The sequence below is a fragment of the Ascaphus truei genome, chromosome 1 (assembly GCF_040206685.1).
Source record: "Ascaphus truei isolate aAscTru1 chromosome 1, aAscTru1.hap1, whole genome shotgun sequence".
Classification (NCBI taxonomy): Eukaryota; Metazoa; Chordata; class Amphibia; order Anura; family Ascaphidae; genus Ascaphus; species Ascaphus truei.
This window is the reverse complement of record NC_134483.1, coordinates 95,606,880-95,628,128: the sequence shown is the minus strand read 5'-3', so window position 1 is coordinate 95,628,128 and position 21,249 is coordinate 95,606,880. Positions and strand designations below refer to the sequence as shown.

Below are 21,249 nucleotides of genomic sequence, written 5' to 3'. Positions count from 1 at the left end.
GGGGAGAGTCAGCAGACTCATTTGCTGTTCATCATATGTGTTAACCCCTTACGATCTGTTATCATGTTGCTGATTTAAATGGACTTCATATACCTGGAGTGAATCTCTGCAGCACAAGGAAATGTGAAGGGGCTCTACCCTTTCATGAGTGTTTCTGTTACATCCGTATTAAATAGATTTAAAAAAATGGGGTCTTGTTAGCCAGAGGGAGACCATTGACTTATAAAAATGAAAATAGATTAAGCGATACTCCATGTTGTGAGATTCATGTGACCATACCTGAGAAATATGCATCGCCCCTTTCCACATCTCCAGGAAAAGCCCTATTTCCCCTACCTGAGGGAGGCGAGATTTCTGACCGTAATATTTTGGGCGTTTTACAAACTCGCAGCTTAATGCTTATCCCATGAAAATGTCATTTAGAGAACTTGCCTCCTTTGCATACATAATTTGCAGATGACACAGAAATTATTAGATCACACTAAATTGTACAACTAGAACTGAATTGTGTCAAAATGTTTAGTTTTTGTATGGTTTGGACATGTGATAAGGTTTTAATGATTACAATGTGATGCGAAAAACTGCCATTTTTATCCGGAAATGCAGTTAGCAGAGTTTAATAGACCTTGATTTTTGCTGCAGTATTCCCATGTCCATATCTGTGTCATATTCCAGCATTATGAAAACATTTGAACAACTGAGTCCTGTGCATAATCTAATCTTAATCTTCATGGTCAACTCTTTTTTTAGGAACTCGACCCCCCAAATCACTAATATTATGAAATTGACGCAGCACAGACCCGCTGACAGCTTTCCTGGAGCCCAGGACTGAAGTCTCAACGAGGGCCCAGAGTGGAGAGCGGCAGGATGCAGACGACCTAATGAAGGGGCCCATCTTCCGATTGGCTGGACCCAACCTCCGGGATAAGCCGCCGAGCCTGGCACATTTATCCCGGCACTTTCCCCACGTTGGTCTGCGCTCTATTATTCATTTATTCAATTTTCTTTTTTACAAACCATTCAAATTTGGCAGAGCCAGAGTGAAATCGATTAAAAAAAAAAAAGCCTTTTAGACATGGATTGGACATGCGAGAAGGGCTTGAAGAACAGCAAAGCATGCCAATCCGATCGGAAAGGGCTCTTTAGAAGCGGATTGACACACTTCGGAGCTACGAGAATAGGCCCACCGACATTTTAGGATAGAAAGATTTATCAGCTTACAGTAACTTCCCATCTATAAGTTAAAGTTGGTTCTAATGCAGTGCCATTAATTACTGTTTCAGTTATGATTTTATTGTTAAAATAATCATTTATTTACAAAGACTACATAATAGACAGCTCAATCTACCATGAATTTACCACCAAAAAATGAATCAGGATTTCTATTGTATGCTATTCATCACTCGGTTCATTTTTGTCTGTGGAATATATGCTTTATTATACAGTAAGCACATGCAATGTCCTGAAAATGGTGTGTTTTAAGTACATTATTCTTCTATATAAAGGATAATTTGCTAGTAAGAAAATCCAAATAGTCAAATAATAAAGATTGGGTTATGAAAAATGGTAACCATTTACTAAAAGAGTACAACACACTTTCGGAAAAAAATAGTACTAAATACTTTAACAATGAATATAGAAAACATTATTGTACGTGATCCCTGTGTATCCCATTACAGCATTTCTTATCAGCTAATACCAGAAGCCTCAACATTTGTTCAGATCACAGACATTTCCAGTCTTTTTATTTATTCACTGTGTTCAAATGACCATACGCTACATTTCCTGTTGTCTTTTAAATGTTATTGTATTGTATACAAAATACCATTCTGTGTCAAATTATCTCTGTTAACAGAACCGTGGAGATGCATGCATTATCAAAAGGCATTAGTTGTATTGATCGAAGACCACACAACAGAGGACTCAGCCTTGTAATTACTTTCTAGCGGGGTGCTATCATGGAAGGGTACATATGTAAAACACGGAAGAGGATAGATTCCTGTTGATGCTTCAACAGTAATCTTTCCTCGTCCGTGTTTTGATCAAAGTCCCCCTGTGCGGACAGCCGATTAAGATTAACGAAATATTTGCAAGTTGATAAAGGCAAAGCATGATCTTTGAAATTAGCAAGAAACAGTGATCCGAGCCAAAATAAACTGGCGGCATTAAACTGTGAGAACCATGTACGTGCAAACCTTCCAGTGCAGAAGTGAATAGTGAGCTCTGAAATAAATGGTGGCTTAAGCTGCATTTATAGTTAGAGCTACGTGACTGCGACGTTGCGCATCGCCATAGCAAGTGTATGCAGTCTGTCGCGAGTACCCATAGTGGTCGCGACCACGACAATTATTTGTCTTTTCAAAAATCTGCTGCGCGGTCGCTCTTAGTCGGTCGCGCGCACTATGGGCGACCTCATAGAGAAGAGGTCTGTTGTTCACGCCGCAATTGTACGCGCAATTGCACCCACAATAAACGTGGCCTTAGTCCCGCAAATGTGACGATCGCACTTCAAATGGATTAACACTGTGGGGTGTCGAATCCGGAAGCATGGACCCCCCGCATCGTGATCGCAGCAGACACTGTCCCCAGCACCATGGCCATTTGCTTTGTACGCCACGGTGCTGGGGACGGCAAGTCTTGCTACATCTGTACATACACACATGGTGACAGATGCAAACACACTGTGAGACACACACTCCTCCCCCCTACCACAGGGCAGCGCTATTGATAAGCATTGGCAGGAAGGAGGGAGCCAGGGGTAGGCAGATCCCACAGTGCATATTTTCCCCTGCTCCTACACACCTGACTGGTTATCAGTTCAGTGCTGACTGATGTCATTCCCTGCTGCGACCGGCGCCCGTTGAGCCTGATTGGGCGAGATTTTGCTGGTTGCGGTAGCTGATAGGTCAGTCCTGCATTAAATGCCTTTCTAGTCAGTGGCAATTAAAGCAGGATCGAGTGGCATTGCACCTTACCAAAGTTTAGTGAATCCTAACAATAAATAGATATGTAGCTCCCCCAAGGGACTTCTAGTTAGTGTATGGGGTTAATGGCCTTAACGTGTTAACTGTGTGGGCGCCTCTCCCCTCACATGGTATAGAGTGACCTGTCAGAAAAGAGGCCACACCCACTGTATGCTTGGTGGCCAGTGACATCACTATTGGGTTCTAGAACTATGTTCCAGAATTAGGTTCCAGGGTGAGACAGTAGGAGGAGCCTCACTGTTAATAATTTAAATATGTTTCCATGTATACTATAAATGTGTGCTAGGATTGATCTGTCCCCGGTTACTGTTTTATAGTTAGGGAAAGTGCCCTACCCAGATAGCGTCCTCAGCAATGGTCATTGTGAATCCATTTGTTCAGATACAAGGAAGTCTATGCTCGAGAGGGGTTCCCAAGATAGGAACTTTAGGGCATAGTCGGATCAGCCCAATCGGAAAGTCCATGCTAACTCAGAACCAGTCTGCCTGGAGGTGGCAGCCAGTGTACAATACCGGGATATTGATCCCGAGGAAATAGAATGTCAGCCAATACCCACAAGGTGCTCACTAGTAATGGGACATTATGGACGCCATACAGAAGAGGGACGATTCAGCTAACCCGAAGATAAACAAGTCTCAGTACCTCCCTAGAGTATTAAGATGAGGGTTTAAAGCAGAGAATGAATGTAATCTTAGTGTAGTCATACCTAAACCTGGCGAGAGAGGGGGAAGGAGAGAGTCCTATTAAGTCCCCACTATACCTCCCAAAACACTCATCTATACAACACATGAAGTGATACCTGTGAACACACCTGATACACCTGTGAAATATTTTAATGATCATATCTCCCAGCAATTTACGGTGTGTTAACAGATATTTCTCCACGTGTTATGTAGAGGAATATTTTGAGAGGTATATAAGTCAATTGGTACTCTACTAAATAGGACTCTCTCACTCCCCCCCACCCCCTCCTCCGTCTCTCTATACCCTTGAAGTCCTTTCTCGGGGTCTGAAATCTAACACAACTTTGAGTTACAATAGCACAACATTAAGCATTATGTTATTGAGATGCGCAGCGGCTGCTGTTTTTGCATATAATTAGCTTTGTGGATGTGTGTTAACCTCAGGGAAAATAGCGTCCTTTAGGAGACCTGCTTTCAAGGAGCAATCCCTTCTAGGACCAAAGTGAATATGTTTCAGGGTCTCATCTGGGTAATTGATTCCCATTTTTACCCAAATCTGACACCCATAGATATTTGTAATACTTTTTAAAGTTAGACCTAGTAGGGATTTTCTTGCCTCTATCTGTTCCGATGTGTATGATGTCACTGTAAATGCTTATACAGCTAGAGTCCCACATCACCACAACTCTGAATTACATTTTTAATGTATTATAATGTGACAAGCATGTTTGTTTCTATAGCAACCATTTACAAAGTCACATCTCCTTCCTTTTCTGAAACAGGCTCTGGCACACCTCTGCCCTCTCTTTAGCAGTGCACCAGTTGTATCTAGTGACTGCCTGGTCACATGATCTTCTCCACAGAACTTTGCATCTTTGGTCCACTTCTGATGCACTGACAGCCATTTAGTGAACCCCGGAGCCGAATCTTCGTAGATCACAGGAGAATGGATTTATCGGCAACTTAGCTAATTACTTATCATTGTGTGTATTGTATTGATGCACATATTAAAGGTGGAAAAATAAAATAAAATAAAAAAACCCGACAGCTTGGACTGCTGCTTTAAAGGAGCTTTGAGGCTCAAGCCATTAGCAAACCAACAACGTGTGTTTTTCAAATATTAACTTTTCAAGTGTGAAGTGAGTGTCCTTAATGTATTTTAAATGATTATTATTGCCTGGCTTTTCATTCTTATATTTATACATGTATAATAGCATTGATGGTCAGTACAAGTTGTGAAGTTCAATTGCGATCCATGATTGTTGCCGCCGCAAGATTGTATTATATGAGTGAATGAATACAAGCTAAGTATGTGTCATAGCAACAAGAAAGGTTTTTGTAGCACTGCCAAGGCTTGCTGACTAAACAATGAAGATTAAAAGATTACACTTTGGGGACAAATACGGCAATGAAACATCAAGAGGAAATGACTAAAGAGATTTTTTTTATATATATATATATATATATTTAGATTTCTACATGTCAAAGTGCTTCTGCAGAATGCACACTCCAGGTTAACACATTGCTTACAACAGTTTCACTGTATTGTACAAATGCAGAAAGCAGAGAGCAGAATTCACAATGTTGCACAGGGATGATCTGCTGTTGGAGCACTTTGCATTAGTCTGTTCTTGTTCTGCATTTGCACATTAAGGGCCATATTTACTAAACTAAGCAGTCTTTTACCACATGAAACCTTCCAGGTGTCTTCCTGTGCTATTCAAGTCAATGGGCCCTAAGGTGTCTTCCAACCCTGGCATGTGTCTTATGGCAGATATGGGTCTAAATGTATTATCCAACAAAACGTGGATTTCCTGACATATGCATCCTCGAGGAGGACATTTGTTATTGAATGAGCCCGGTTTGGTGGAACGCAGGTTGTAGTGTACAGTATATTACTAAATGTTGCTAATACATTGTATATTGCGTAAATTTGATTTTGTTAATGTTGGGGATAGCTATTATATAGACTAATTCTAATATAGTCATAGCGTTCATACAATGATATACATATAGATCCACTTAAAATGGCTATAAATCACACAACAAATGAAAAACCACAATGGAATGAAGAGCCCTCGCTGTGCATTTTCCAAGGCAACTACAATGTTGTATCAAGTCCTGGAAGAAGCTTATATAAGAGTAAGTATGAGTAGCATATTTTACGTTAGGGCCAGATCCACAGAGCTCAGTTAAGTGACTTAATGTGACGTTAACCTAAATTATACCTTAACATGTATCTTCAAAGGACAATAACGTAATGTTAAGTCATGTTTTCATTCAGAAACAGCATTACATCAACTATAATGGCAGTTTGTGATAATGAGATGCTGAAGAGGCGTTTCCTCTGTACATAAAGGTATGTAAAGGTTAACCAGGGACTTAATATTACGTTAGTTAAGTCATACCTAAAGGTGGGGTTACTTCCATACAGACCCTACAGTACCTCTTCCTCCTCCTCTGACAAACTATTTCCCAGGGTTTGGATGGTAGTAATGCTAAGACGTACTTAAAGTCACATTATTAGAAGTGTGTCTAATTTGCATGGAATTTCACAGCCAGAAACAAATTGCATTTGGAGATTAATTAATGCATCTCAACGTATTCTGAAAAATGCTATTATCACAGTGCAATAAAGAGGCACCAATGATGGGAACAGTGTATGTTGGGAATTCTCACCTTGCCATTCCTTGTAAGAAGGATTAGCTCTTGATTAAGCATGTTATCTCAACAAATAGGTATGTAATTGCACCCATTGTAGTTATGACAATATTTAATAGATATTTTCCCAACATTTTAATTATAATGAACCTCTAGTTGTACTGTAGTATTACACAGAGGCCAACAGTCTGCGTTATTTTACTATATCAACAAAACGTGAACTACAGTATGCTCCTTTCAATTTAGTCCAGATATACTTTTCAGGCATAAAATCTGACACAAAATATTTTAGGTCAATGTACCTACATTACAGTATATGTCAAAATGACCTGTTTAAGAGAACAGTCAACATTGTTTGCGTATTTTAATTTCTACCTTGTTCATGTATTTGACTGCTCTCACCTGGGGGACTCCCATGTCCAGCTGCAGCGGTGGCGATGGCAAAAGCAGAGGCAGGAGAGACCGAACAGCAGCGAGAGTTGTCCGAAGTCTGCACTGTAAACATAAAATGAATGTGAAGGTCATCACTTCTAATCAGCGGTAAAACAAACATGAGAAATCCTAGACATTTGGATGCTTCATGATGTAGCTGCCTCCTCATGGAGGTCTGGAACACCTGGGCCCAATGACATAGTAACTACTGGAGACTGAGCTCAAGAGTGCTGAATACAATCCGAACTGGAGTGGACACGTTCCCTCTTCCATTTACTTCAACAGTGACATCACAATCATGTAACCCTGACGTGTCGGAGGGGCTGTGGTCGCTCTGCCACTTAAAAGGTTAAAGAGCCAGTCCCACGTAGGAGGTTAAAAAAACAAACTATTTTAATTGCGCTTAAAGTAAAAGTGTTATTTATTTGCATACAGTTAAACGTGACTGTTTCCTATTCTCTGGGTCGTTTCATATCATATGAGCCACTTCTGTTTATCCGTACACCAAACTGTAGCTTTTTGATTACTTCCTGTATGTAAGTAAACAATGGACAAAACAAAAACAACAATTCACCTCTAGATTTGAGGACTGACAAACAGTACTAACCCTCCAAAGCTTTTGTTTGGACAAGTTAAACGTTTAAAAACTAGTTAAAAATACTTCTATTTGGCCAACTTTTTCAAATAAATGTTTTAATAAGCCACATTTAAAGCAGCAGTCCAGCCTGCTCGCTATTGTTTTAAATTACTCTGGTTCCCGATCGACGAGCAGGGGATAGGCTCACTCAGGTGGCCAATAGAATGTTGCAACGTCATCGGGAGCTCATGTTGCAACATTATATTCGTGACACCACAGACATATTTGAATTTTTTAGTTTGAAAACTGGCGCATACAAAAAAACGACAAAAAACACGGGAATGGGGTTCGGGTAACCACTGATCAGCTCAGAGGGACCCTTCAGTTCTGCGAAGGTAAAAAGAAAACTATTAAACATGCCACTGTCTTTAGTACACTTTTGTCCTAGTGATCAATCTACGCTCCTATTCAATATTCTATGAAGCAGTCATCCCAGTGTTGGGGGAACAGCTCAGCTTCATTCAAACGAAAACGAATAAAATCTATATGAGGAAGATATTTTCACTGCATATTGGTTCTCAACGTAACACACTTGCATATTTACTATTGCTTCATTATCATTACATATAAAGTGTAAAACCAAATATTCTTCAATGAATGCAAGGATATTCATACAGATATAATACAGTATTTCATATACTGTGAAATACATACAGATGAGGTTTCTTAGAAGTACAGAGGTGAGAACATTTTGCCTATGTTTGCGAACCTGGAGAAATTTGCCCTTTTATTTGAACTTTGAGAATTCTAACTTTGAGAATTCTAACTTTTTAACGCTCCAAGTAAAAAAATACCCACAGCCGGAAATATGGGGCTTGCGAGAGAGAAAGAGAATATCTCTTTCCTCATTCTAGGATAGATTCCTCTCTGGTAAAATGGTAAGTTCGAATTTTGCTTTGACTTTGTCAATTTCGATCAAACGTTTTAGGTTAAAAAGTTCCGACAAGTTTTTTCCAATGTCTAAACGTTTTCCGAAAGTTTGAGCAAAAAGCGGCTTCCTCTCATCTCTACTGTGACAAAAATCAGAGTGTGCCCAAAGCATTAGAGTAGCACTCATACAATTGTAGACCCCTTTCGGACTACTATTTCAGTTAAGGGGTTAATGGCCTTTATGGGTTAACTGTGTGGGCTCACTCGGCTTACCCCCCACTCCCCATCATGTGATGTAGGGTGACTATGCAGAAGGGATTGTCACTTCTTTGTTTGTCTTATGACTTGTGATATCACTAAAGGGAGATACAAGGGTATATATAGCTCCACCCAATGTTGTAGAAGCAGGTTCTTCAGAGTTTTTCAGGGATCCTCACTGTGTCCTCTATATGCTGTAGGTTTTAATGTATAGATTAATGTATTAAGAGGTTTCCTGTCACCCTTTGTTGTTTTCAGTTAAGGAACGTGCCCTTTAAAGGAGCAATCCAAGCCGTTGCTTTCATTTATTTTTATTTTTTTCAATACAGGATTGAAGCAGGGGGTCTCCGGTGCTGAATTTCATTCATTTCAGCTCTGGGGACCCCCTGCTTCCAAAGATACCTCCAAAGGGTTTGGTGCGCTTCCAACAGCCGAGCAGGAAGGAACTACCATTCCCCGGCAGACACGAGAATCTTCCGTGTCCACGGCGCACAGAGGCGGATGCCATAAACAGAGGGAGCAAGCACTATCCACGGTAAACAACACACGTGTGAGCCCAGCAGTCTGGTGCAGCAGCAGCCATCCATAGAGGGGATACTCTTATATATCCACTGCCTGATACCTTCTTACTTTCGGTAAGCAGGTACCCCCACCTGAGTTGGAGTGTCCTAACAGTTTCTATTTTATGTATTTTATGTATTTTTAATGATATGCTTTATTAAATGTGTTTGTAATTGGTCACCTGTTGTTCTCAGCGTCCGTCTTATGTTATATGTTTGTATGTATGCCTAACAGTATTACACTATGTTGTGATTTTTTCCCTTACATGTTTTCCCATCACATGTGGAACATCCATTCCCAGGAGAAACATCCACGCCACTGGTTGTATATTTCCATTACTATATATTATATGTTTATATTTTATTAGTGCAGAGCGCCATTGATATATATTTTTTGTACTCTGCAATAAGGTTACTGCAAGAGCTACTCTGGTCAGTTATATATGTAATGGTGTTTCCCCCATGCAATGGTAGATAGGGGCCATTACAGGGTGTATGTGGTGCATACCTGCTGGTAACAAGAGGGCTGAGTCATTCGCGATGACTTTGGGACACAGGAACAGGCTTCCGGGTCCATACCCCACATAATACTTAGCAGTGCAGCGCCTCCATCTGCCGTAGGCTTCAGGGATATGGAGATGATCTCCCACGGTAGAACTTGTACCTCTACCCCCAGTTAGATCACACACCAGGCCGGAGGTATATTGCAAAACAGGAGCAGTTTATTACAACAGCTACTCAGCAGTCTTTTGCCTGATACAGTCTCTTTAGATCAGCTAGCACTGGAGATGGTCCCTGGACCGCCACTACAGGCCAAGGGCACCCGCAGCCATCCTAGCTCTTCCCCACCTCCCTAGCGGAGGCAGAGGTATTGGTTCACACTCACTCCTCCCCGCAGGGAAGAGCACATGGGTAGGCCCCAATCTCAGGCTCTCAATGTGTGACCTGCCTTCCTCAGAGGGGACGGAACAACCTCTAAAGTTAGTGCGGTCCTGCCCTTAAGTACAGCCAGAAGGTGGGCACCCCATTGTCCCAGCTACAACAGGATGTACCACCCCCTGCTGTCACTCAAGTGCAGTACCAAAGGTGACGGGGAAAACCCAATACCAACTACTGGCAAGCCTGTAAATACCAGGGTTTACTGACAGCCCATTGGGTAGAATAGTAGCCAGGGGGTACCCTGGTACAATCTCCCTCTGGCGGATTCCCAACAACCTCACTTGGGTCCTACATTTTCGGGAACCATCTCTGATGAAACCTGAACAAAACACAATAACATGATCATCCATTTCTATGCATGATATACATTTTTAATGGAAAAACAGCACAGGTCATGTATTCACTAAAACACATATAAAATGGCTGTAAATTTTAACGTAGGTTCCTCCAACATGGAGAACACTTCCTTCAGTAATAGTGCTCAGGATCAGGCTTTCGCACTAACACTCCTGACTCATCAGTGACTGTAATAGAGAACACCCTTTTAGGATTTCTTTCCGAGATGTACTCTACCCTGTCAAAATACACTGAACGCCCAACCTTACAAACTTGTACGAGATAGGCTATTCTCTAATGTATATTGTGAAAGGTACTTCTGTTGTGCTCTAGTACGTAAGCTTTTACAACTTTCACTAGCCATTGTTCTCGATTGGCATCAATTTCCCTCATTATCAGCTCTGGGATGTATTGTACTCAAACCCATGAGAGCTCCGATATTTCTGCAATATATGCCGTTCAGCTCGACTAATCTAGGTGAGCCGATGACCTTCAACTCTACCTGGCAATACCCAGTACAAGGGTTCCTGCACCGGAGGTACATAAGTGGCAGCAACATTACCTGTAGGTTGTATTTGACCCGCTATAATGTCGGCTTCCACTTTTCTCATCTCTTGACCAGCTGCGGCAGGATTAAACACTCCCGCCCACCAATCATGCACTATATCCTTGGTTTCGAGTAAGAACCTTGTGCGGTCCATAAAGGGTACATATCCCTGGAACCCATAATGCCACCATGGATAAGAACTAGCAGGCTTTGTGGCAACAACCCCGGTATGTGAGGAAGTGTCGGTGGAAGTAGAAACATCCGATGTGACAGACATAGCATAATGACTAAATCCACTATTTACACTGCATACATCTACATCATCAACAATATTACTATCATCAGTCAACATCTTATTCCCGTAAGACCAGTCCTTCCAGTCTGAAGAGGGAATATGAGTCTTAGAGACCCGCAGGCTCCTCTTTTTGGAGTAAGTTCTCTTGCTGCTCTATCAGCTTCTCCAGGTGGTAACCAACCCTCAGACAATCGGGCAGCAGGGGTTCCCTGGGTAGAAGAACAGCAAGAGTCCTGAAGACCAGCCATACTGGTCGAGGGCAAAAGAGCTTTGAATGTGTCCAAGTCCTGAACAATTACATCCCTGGGACCCGACACTAAAGTAATACTCAGTATCGGCTGAGCAGCAATGGGTGTTGGCTTTGGTGTGGACTTGTGCAAATAGTCTCGGTACTGGACCACTTTCAGGCAAGTCCTGCGTTCACTCATAGAGTGAATGAACGCCATCGGAGCAACAGAAGGGGTAACAGCAGTACTCACCGGAGCGGGAATCGAAGACTTCTCATCCGCCCCAGCGGTTGCTGTAAACAGGATGTCCTCTCCGGCAAGTGACACAGGATCCTGGCGCTTGCCCAGATCCTTCCCCGGAAGGGCGTCGTCATCCGGTCGTTGCGTAGAGATGGGGTCTTTGTCTTTGTCGATGTCCGCCATGTGGACATAGGCACCGGAAGATACCTCCATCGATACCAGAGACGCATTGACTAGGCCTTGGGTCACCTCCACCATCGGTAGACTCATCTGCCTCTCAGGTCTCACTGTCGCAGTCATCGGTAAAGGACTCCGATCTCGTACGGAGTCGCTGGCACCATTCAGATCATCTCCCATCTTGGTCGGCATAATCATCAGTGGTCAAAACACCACCGCAGAGCAGCAGCTACTGGTTCAGGAAGAGGGAAGGGAAACATCCACAGGGGAAAGGCACCGGATGCTGGTTCCGGTTCACCAACCGTCTCTGGTTCCTCTGCGGGGACCGGGTCTGGAACCGTCTCAGCTGGTTCGGCAGCTATCGAGATACTCGAATTCCCTTGGGCCTCATCTCGGGTGCACAGGCCCTGCGAAGCCTCCATAGTTGAAGTAGCTCTTTCTTTAGCAGCGGCATCGACCACCCAAGTATTGGGGTCGGTCGCATCCTTCTCTGCGAATTCCGTAGGCCACGTCAGCATAGGCCTCAGGAATGGTGTTCCGCAGCGGGCACACTGGGCTCCCCAGGCTAGTTCGCCACCTGTGAAGTCACACTAAGGACAGAGGCATCAAGTACCTCTTCACTTCCACAGTGACCACCAAGAATCCTCCTGGTAGTCGGTAATGAGTAAACTCCATGTCGCTGTACGTAGTCAGCGTTTGCTGAACACAAGGGCACAAGAGCAAAGGGTAGCTTGATCCTTTCACTCTCCAGGCTCCAAAGAACTGAGGGTGCGGTTCACTGCATACGGTACCTCCCTTATTCCCCAAAGTCTTCAGGCATTGGTTGTCACCTTGTCCCCTCACTCTGGTGGAGATTAGAGGAGGGACACTCAGTGATGTATACGGGGCTGAGCCCATCACATCGCTTGGGTGGAGTTCTGGGTTTCGCGCCAAACCCTTGCAGAACTTTGCAGCAAGGCATGCAGTTCTTTTTGCAACAACATGTGCGTTCTCCAGCATTGGCGGGAGACACCATTTTGGAAACAACAAACGACCCCCACCCGGTGGCGGTCATCTTAGCACACTTCACAGCACACAGTTCTCTGGTTTGGAGGCAGAGACAGGGTACACGCTTCTAGGATAATTTTCCAACTGGAAGCCCCCAGAACACAGACTTGGAAAAGAGATAGTGGGGGTCATGCTCCCACAAGACTGCTCCACTTGGGACGCTTCCCCCATGGCACAGTACGTCGCGCCAGAATGGGTACAATAGGCCTTGTGTCAGACAAGTGGCCTGGCCCCAGCCTTTCAACAAGTTAGAATGTTGGATAGGGTAGCACACTCCTCGGTAACATACCCTCGGTGGGTCGCCCTTATAATTGATATCCCCGTGGGGGTCACACTACCGGAGACTGCTCCACCTGGTGTGCCTCCCCCGGGGCACAGTACATCGTGCTAGTTAGTGAAGGTGTGCCCAGAGTAATGTATCTGACAATTCCCTGACCCCCAGCCTCAGAACGGGTATGTGTATGAAGGTTCCACCCTCCCCGGGGTCACATCAGGGAGAAAAGTCCTTCTTGTAAAGGAATGGGTACCCAAGGATCCCTGGCGTAGCACCAGAGGCCCTGGCCCCTCTTCTACACCATTCACACGATAGGGTATCTAGGTCGTCTTTGCGAGGTTTCTGTTCCCCCTGACAACACCTAGCTTCCCTCCTTCATTCAGTACTTGTTCTGGAAGCATACCTTATCACTTCCAGCTTTGTTTCTTTGAAAGCCTGTCCTGTTATCGCATCTCAGCAGCGCCTCGAAATGTAGCACACTTTCCCCCACCTTATGGAACATATGGTGACTACGGTGTGTATGTGGTGCATACCTGCTGGTAACAAGAGGACTGAGTCATCCGCGATGATTTTGGGACACAGGAACAGGCTTACGCGGTCCATACCCCGCATAAAAATTAGCAGTGCAGCGTCTCCATCTGCCGTAGGCTCCAGGGATATGGAGATGATCTCCGACGGTAGAACTTGTACCTCTCCCCTCTCTGGGGGGAGAGGTACAAGTTCTATCACATACCAGGCCGGAGGTATATTACAAAACAGTAACGGTTTATTACTACACACTTTGCAGTAACACAACAGCTACTCAGCAGTCTTCTGCCGGATACAGTCTCTTTAGCTCAGCTCTCACTGGAGATGGTCCCTGGACCGCCACTACAGGCCAAGGGCACCCGCAGCCATCGGTAGCGGAGGCAGAGATATTTATTCATACTCCTCCCTGCAGGGAAGAGCACATGGGTAGGCCCCATTCTCAGGCTCCCAATGTGTGACCTGCCCTCCTCAGAGGGGAAAGAACAACCTCTAAATTTAGGGCAGTCCTGCCCTTAAGTACAGCCAGAAGGCGGGCACCCCATTGTCCCAACTACAACAGAATGTACCACCCCCTGCTATCACTGAAGTGCAGTACCAAAGATGAAGGAGAAAACCCAATACCAACTACTGGCAAGCGTGTAAATACCAGGGTTTACTGCCAGCCATTGGGTAGAATAGTAGCCAGGGGGTACCCCGCGACATATACTTAAATAAAAGATCAATGTACATCAAAGTAGTTGCGCTGCTTATGAGCAGGGCTGGCCGAATATATAAAATATATTTTTAGGAGCCAGCATTTGGTTAGGCGTGTGCGGTGGGGCACTAAATTATGATCTTAGTGTATAGTAGAGAACCTGATCATTGCGATAAAAAAAAGTGTGACTGCAGCACAGGGAGATTCACAGCACTATCGACAAATGTATAAATCGTACTGTAGCCTCCATAAACTGAAAATAAATAGAAAAATATATATATTGGCACAAAATAAAATGAATTAAATAATTACTTAACGTTATCACCTAAAATACAATGGCAAATATATCCCAAAATTACATTTGGAATATCATTTGTAATTTAATGATAAAACATGGTGCTGAGGAAGAACTACATTTTTAACTCAATGTTTCTGATTTGCAGTAAAACATTTCCTAAGCTATAATTTCTTTGTGTTTTATGCATGTTAAGAACATATGAACACAAGAGTGACATCACACATACTGTACACATGATGTGAAACACAAACACTACATTTGTTTCAGCAGACATACATTTTGATTAAGCAAATCATACTGTACTGCTGAGAACTGGAGATTACCCATTATTATCCTAACTGTACAGGAGTGAACAAAAATATAAAACACTTGTAGCCAGGTCTCCCTTGTTATGCCGCCCCCCCCTTTCCGCTGTGCAGGGCCGCCGAGGACAAGGGAGAGAGGGGTACTGGTGCGCGAGCCGCGCGTTACATACTGTTGCGGCCGGTTGCTAGGGACGCGAGCGGCAGTTGCCGGGGATGTGATCGGGCCGTCGTTAAGGCCGCGATCGCGTTGCTCCGGTCCCGGCGGCTCGCAGAGCAGGGTGCCGCCATTATTAGACGCGTTGCGCATGCGCAAGGGCTAGGAGCACCGGGAGGACTGCAGGGAGCTCGCGCATGCGCAGTGGAAGCACAGAAAAGCCCACAAAGCCTTAGCCTATGAGAGGAGGGCTCTGTAAGAGGACTTCAAGTCCCATGAGCCTCTGGAGCGGCCCCATGACGCCAGGGAGCCAATAGGGCTGTAGTAACTGCTTGCAACATAGTGATACATTTGGCGGGCTTAGAGCACACTAGTTAGTTGGTGACTGGAGCAGCTAGGGGAAGGAGGTAGGGTGCAGGGGTCTGTGACTCTCTGCACTAGGCCAGCAAATCCCCTAGGCCCCATATAGCCCTGAGTCATCCTAGCTGAGTCTGGTAGGGACAGGCCCTAGGTTAGGGACCCTGCCCCATTATCTATTGGCTAGTAGTGCACCACGAACATTGATCGGTTGCTGAGAGAATTGGACTGTTTCCAGACGGGGATCGCCCCTGCTGGATCCTTCAGTATTGGATCCGGGTATCGTGCCAAAGATCGCCTGGATCCTTTGAGAAGTTGCGGCAGGTCCGAGCACTGGAGTGCTCGGCAGGTAAACCACATCCCCACGTGCACCAACAAGGCCTATCACCAGACATAGTGGCTGCGCAGTCACACACACATATTGGTACATGATTTGGGTGAGCGAGACATTTGGGGTTGGGTGTACTGGACACGGGGTGGGATCGACTCTGGGGAGGTGTTAGCGTCCGCCGTGACGCCTAGAGGTGTTAGCGTCCGCCGTGACGCCTAGAGGTGTTAGCGTCCGCCGTGACGCCTAGAGGTGTTAGCGTCCGCCGTGACGCCTAGAGGTGTTAGCGTCCGCCGTGACGCCTAGAGGTGGTAGCGTCCGCCATGGCGCATAAAGTGTGGGCGCCCGCCGTGGTGCAAATTAGCATAAGCGTCCTGCGTGGCGCAGTAAGTGTCTCCTCTAGAAAGGGACACAGGTTATGTAAGCTGTTGTGGTTATATGTTGTGTTGCAGAAGAAGTAAAGTCCCTAGTATATATATATATATCTTGTGTGTGAGTATTGATTGTCCTGCGAGGAACCACTCCCCCTCTGGTGGGAGCCATCGCAGGTGGAGGCACTGCATTGTTATAAGTAAGTTGTCCATAGTATAAGTACCCCAGGTTCCCCGTGGCGGAAGCTCAGCTCTCCTGTGAGCCAACAGGTTATGCACCACACTGAGTAACATTGTATGTTCCTGCACCCACACAGTATAATCTGCGATTGGGGGGGGGGGGAAACTCCGTTACACACTTAAGAGCCAGAGTTTAGTAAAGAAGGGGGAAGGGAGTGATGTGGCTGTCAGTGTATTCCCCCCATCCCCTCCCACCAGGCAACGCCCTGTGTGTCAGAATGTGTGCGTCAGTGTGTATCTATGACACACACACACTGACAGACACAAACAGATACACAAACTCTTCCCCCACTTTGTCACAAGTTAGTTGCTCCCCTATCCCGTCTTTCCCCCATCTCCCTGCCCCCCCCCCCCCCACGCATTATTGCCTTTTAATGCTGTCTTGATGTAAGCCTCAAATTTGGAGGGACATCTGTTTATAAATCACTTTTAAAGTACCATCTGCACTATTACAGTTTTTCTTTTCTGGGTCACCGGAACGAGTGTACTACACTGTTACCCACACCTGCCACAGTTTTGGATATGCCCCTTAATACTGCTGCTTTGTGAGTATAACAATTGGATATCTACAGTACACCCATAGAATACTCACTGATCCTTGCTAAACTACTCTGTTCGTTTTTTCTTCTTTCCCCATGGTACATGTCACCCCGCTCCCCTGCTTTATGGATACAAAATTGATGTACCCGGGATTTTTCCATCCCTGGCTTAACACCACATATTTAACCATAGTGACAGGGAGGGAAAACGTATGGTCACAAATCAAGAACAAAAACAAATCGACCTGAATGAGATGAGGGATTGCTTCTCCCACAGAGGCTAAAGTCTACAAATTCTGGACCACCGTTTCAACAGGATTCATACCTTGCTAGTTCACACATTAAACGTCCTATACGTGAACACTTGGGTATTCTCCAAAATGCTATTTTATGTGAAACCAGGAGCGTGGTTCACTAGGGTATTTTATTATGGAAATGCTCAAATTAAATGCCTCTTTTTACTTCTTCATGGCCTTATCTGTTAATACAAAATATGTAGGCTATTGCAAGTTACCATGACAACACTGAAACGCTTAATTATTACAAGTCTTTTGAGTGAAAATATTGTTTTTACCTTGAACTGCAGTTGCCATGGTGCTATAAGAAAGTTACAAGGGCCTTCTCCCATATCAATATTCCTCTGCATAAGTATGAAGTGCATGTACAGTACTGTATATCCCACAAACGTCGTTCCTAAGGAGCTTTAAGGCATCCCGATTAAGATAAATTGTAATCTGAATGGCTTCTAGGGATATTACTTCAGTGTGTTATGTATGACTACTCCGCATGGGTTACCTTGACTCAGGTGCTGGATACAGGTGGCTGGGCGATATTGTATAATGTATAAAGGTTATAGAATAATAGGCGCTGGGAACTTTTGTCATACAACGGCCTTTTATCCAGGTCCCCAGGCACGGGAAACCGCACAACGCACTTTATACAACCTTGTAGTATCTCTTTATGCTGTTATGGTTAACGATGGTTATGGTTAACGATGCTTTATGCGCTTCCATGAATGCCAACTCAACACAGGGAGGTATACGTCTTAGTTGCTTAACTGTTTTGAGACCCGGGCCCCCCTTGTTCTTCTATTCGGGGTATCCTTCTGTATTATCGCAGTAATGCTAGTCCCATTGGGGCTCATAGCAGGTCCTGTACAAGTGACCCTAATACCTTTTGTCGGTGTGGGAACTTCCACTTCCTTGCCGCCGAAGAGGGTGGTTAATGCAAATCCGCGGCGTCGATCCACCAACACCCATGAGTCCTCATTACTGAAGCCCTCTGTGGCATGCTGTTTGCATACTTCAAAGTTTATATTGGACTCCCTTAGAATTCTTATGGGATCTTGACTTAAAGCAGGGGTGCAGAAACTTCCTGCGCTGCGTCCCCCATGCCATGCTCTCCTCCAGTGTCGAAACCCCCCCTGCGGCTACAAATGATGTCGCTGGGTCACGTGACATGCTGCATCATTTGCCGCTGCGTCTCCATGGCAACGGGCGTCAAATGACACTGCGTTGCCATGGAGACGCATGGACTGAAGCCGGGTAAGTGAATTACGATTCCTTACGCTCTCAGCACAAGGCCTCTGTAAATGCTTATCCACTCTCGCTGAGGCTCCTCTAGTCCTTCTAGAACCTAACCTTCTCGAACTTTCCCCTCCCCTTATATACTCTCCATGATGTCATGATCCCATGACAACACAAGGTGGGGTTCGGTACGCATTAACCATACTAGTAACCCTTTAGAGGGGGGTTTACACAAATTACCTAAAAATGATTTAAATGGTTTATTTGCATATTTTCCAGGTATCCATCTCCCATGTACCTTTTCAAATATCATTTGTATCTATCATTCCCTCTCCTCGCCTGCTGAAGATAGGTGAGATTTTTGACTGACGTTCTAGCTCAGGAGTGGCCAACTCCAGTTCTCAAGGGCCAACAACAAGTCGGAGACTGAGACACTGATTGAGCCACTTGTGCTGAAGCCAGGATATCCTTAAACCTGACCTATCGGGGTCCCTTCAGGACTGGAGTAGGTCACTCCTGTTCTAGATGATATAGCTTTTTGTTCGCAATCCAGGGGGAGCATATAAGGGAAATAAAACAAAAACAATCTAAGTGCAGACAATAAATTAATGTGAATTAAGTCTGTGGATTTCTTGGCTCTTATGTACATGATATAGCAACATATAGCAACATATAGCAACATCATCTTGTACTTTAATAAATAGCCAGTGAATATAACATTTTGCAAGTTTGCCTGTTTTACCTACAGTAGTAATATGCTTGTTGCATGGATCTGCACAGGCAGAAACAAAATCCGTACGTAAACAAAAAGTAGTTTTCGCATGGCTTGGGCACAATAACTACCCTGTAATGCCAATATTGCAGTTTAATTAGGTGGCCCCTTCACATTTACTATCAAGATACATTTATTTATAAAATATTTTACCAGGAAATAATACATTGAGAGTTACCGCTCGTTTTCAAGTATGTCCTGGGCACAGAGTTAAATGACAAATAATACATGGTTACAAATACAGTTACATAAGTGAAAAGGGTTATACTGTACATTATATACAAGACATTTCATGCACAGTTAAGATACTATATATTATGGGTGTATGTAACAGTTATAGACCAGATTAAAATGTGAGACAGCTTTGGTTTTGAAAGAACTTAGACTGGTGGTGGATGTTTGAGTCTCTGGTAGATTGTTCCAGTTTTGGGGTGCATGGTAAGAGAAGGAGGAGCGGCCGGATATTTTTCTGAATCGTAGAACCATGAACAGTTTTTGGAGTCAGATCTCAGATGATAAGTGCTGCGTGTGGATAGGTGGGTAGCTTGCCCAGAAAGTATTTGAAGGCATGACAGAAGAGATTAACTTTGCACCTAGACTCAAGTGATGGCCAATCTAGTTCTTTGAGCATTTCGCAGTGATGTGTGTTGTAGTTGCATTGGAGAACAAAACGGCATATTGAATTGTAGAGGGTGTCAAGTTTGCTAAGGTGGGTTTGGGGTGCAGAGCCGTATACTATGTCCCCATAGTCGATAATTGGCTTTAGCATCCGCTGTGCAATACACTTTCTGATCAGCAGACTTAGGGAGGATTTGTTCCTGTAAAGGACACCTAGTTTGGCATAGGTTTTGGATGTCAGGGTATTAATGTGCATCCCGAATGTTAAGTGGGAGTCAAACCATATGCCCAGGTATTTAAAACTAGTAACAGGAGTGACATGCATCGTCACTTGGTATTGTTTCTGTTTTAGTGCAATGCTGTAAAACACAGAAGTAGAAAAACAATATTTGGAATACTGCAATCTCTGGTGCAAGCAAAGTTGGGGACATGTAGAATGCAGACGCATGGTTTTCCTTACCTCCTGCTGGTCGGTATCGGATATGTCGCGGAGTTGAGGGAGATCTGCACGGGGAATTTTCTGCTGTATCCGCAGCTTGACTACTCTCAGGAATAGTCCGGTCCAGTGACACAGATTCTAAAACTGCAGCTGTAATTAAAGTAATACACATACAGTATCAACATGGAAGTGTGAAGTAGTAATTGGAATGTGTAATCAATAACGGGTAGGTTTAAAATGAAGCCGTTTTATTATGCTTTGGCACCTGACATATAATGGTAAGCAGGACTAGTACATTTTGGGTGCTTTCTTTTTTGTGAATTTACTGTATTACAGTACGTGTTTGTGTTGTTGTCATTCTCATTGCACAATACTCTTTGTGGGTTTACATGCAGATTTTGTATTCTATCATTTATTTTAACAAACTTAGTGGTGATAGATGTTGGACCTTTCACTGCGTCTTCTATCTGATTTTTTTAAATTTTGTTTTAAATGCTCAGAAGTGGACTAATTTATTGCAGCTACAGTGATTTCTATTTTTTCTTTTGTAACTTATGTAGCCCCGGTCCCCCTAGGCACGAGTATTCCCTGCAGCAGGGAATAGATACATTTCGTGCATTTGCTGCCACGCTAGTCGGAGCTGGGACACCATCAAGGTAGGGTGTCTGTGGCACCTGCACTAGGCCAGATACCCCCATTAGACCCCAGCTAGGCCCGACTCCCCTCAGCTTGTGGTTGCTGCAGGGACAGGCCCATATATAGGGACACTGCCCCTATAGCATAATAGTGAGGGATACAGCCAGGACGCAGCTGCATTCTCTCCTCAGGTGTTCTGAAACCAGACACCCATCTACTACAGAGACTATCAATGGCGGTATAATCCCTGCGGGACCCACCTACTGCAGAGGCGGAG

At 44.3% G+C, this 21,249-nt stretch overlaps 1 protein-coding gene across 5 annotated transcripts in view; it reads right to left on the bottom strand.

The window, feature by feature from the left end:
* RASGRF2 (Ras protein specific guanine nucleotide releasing factor 2) overlaps positions 1-21,249 on the bottom strand; it is a 331,487-nt gene that overhangs the window by 97,485 nt on the left and 212,753 nt on the right. For all 5 annotated transcript variants that reach the window (XM_075592338.1, XM_075592348.1, XM_075592358.1 and 2 more), the window contains exons 16-17: positions 20,358-20,486; positions 6,731-6,823 (exon numbers count right to left, since the gene is read on the bottom strand). In XM_075592338.1, the coding sequence (XP_075448453.1) occupies positions 6,731-6,823; positions 20,358-20,486 (222 nt within the window). The remainder of the gene's footprint in view (positions 1-6,730; positions 6,824-20,357; positions 20,487-21,249) is intronic.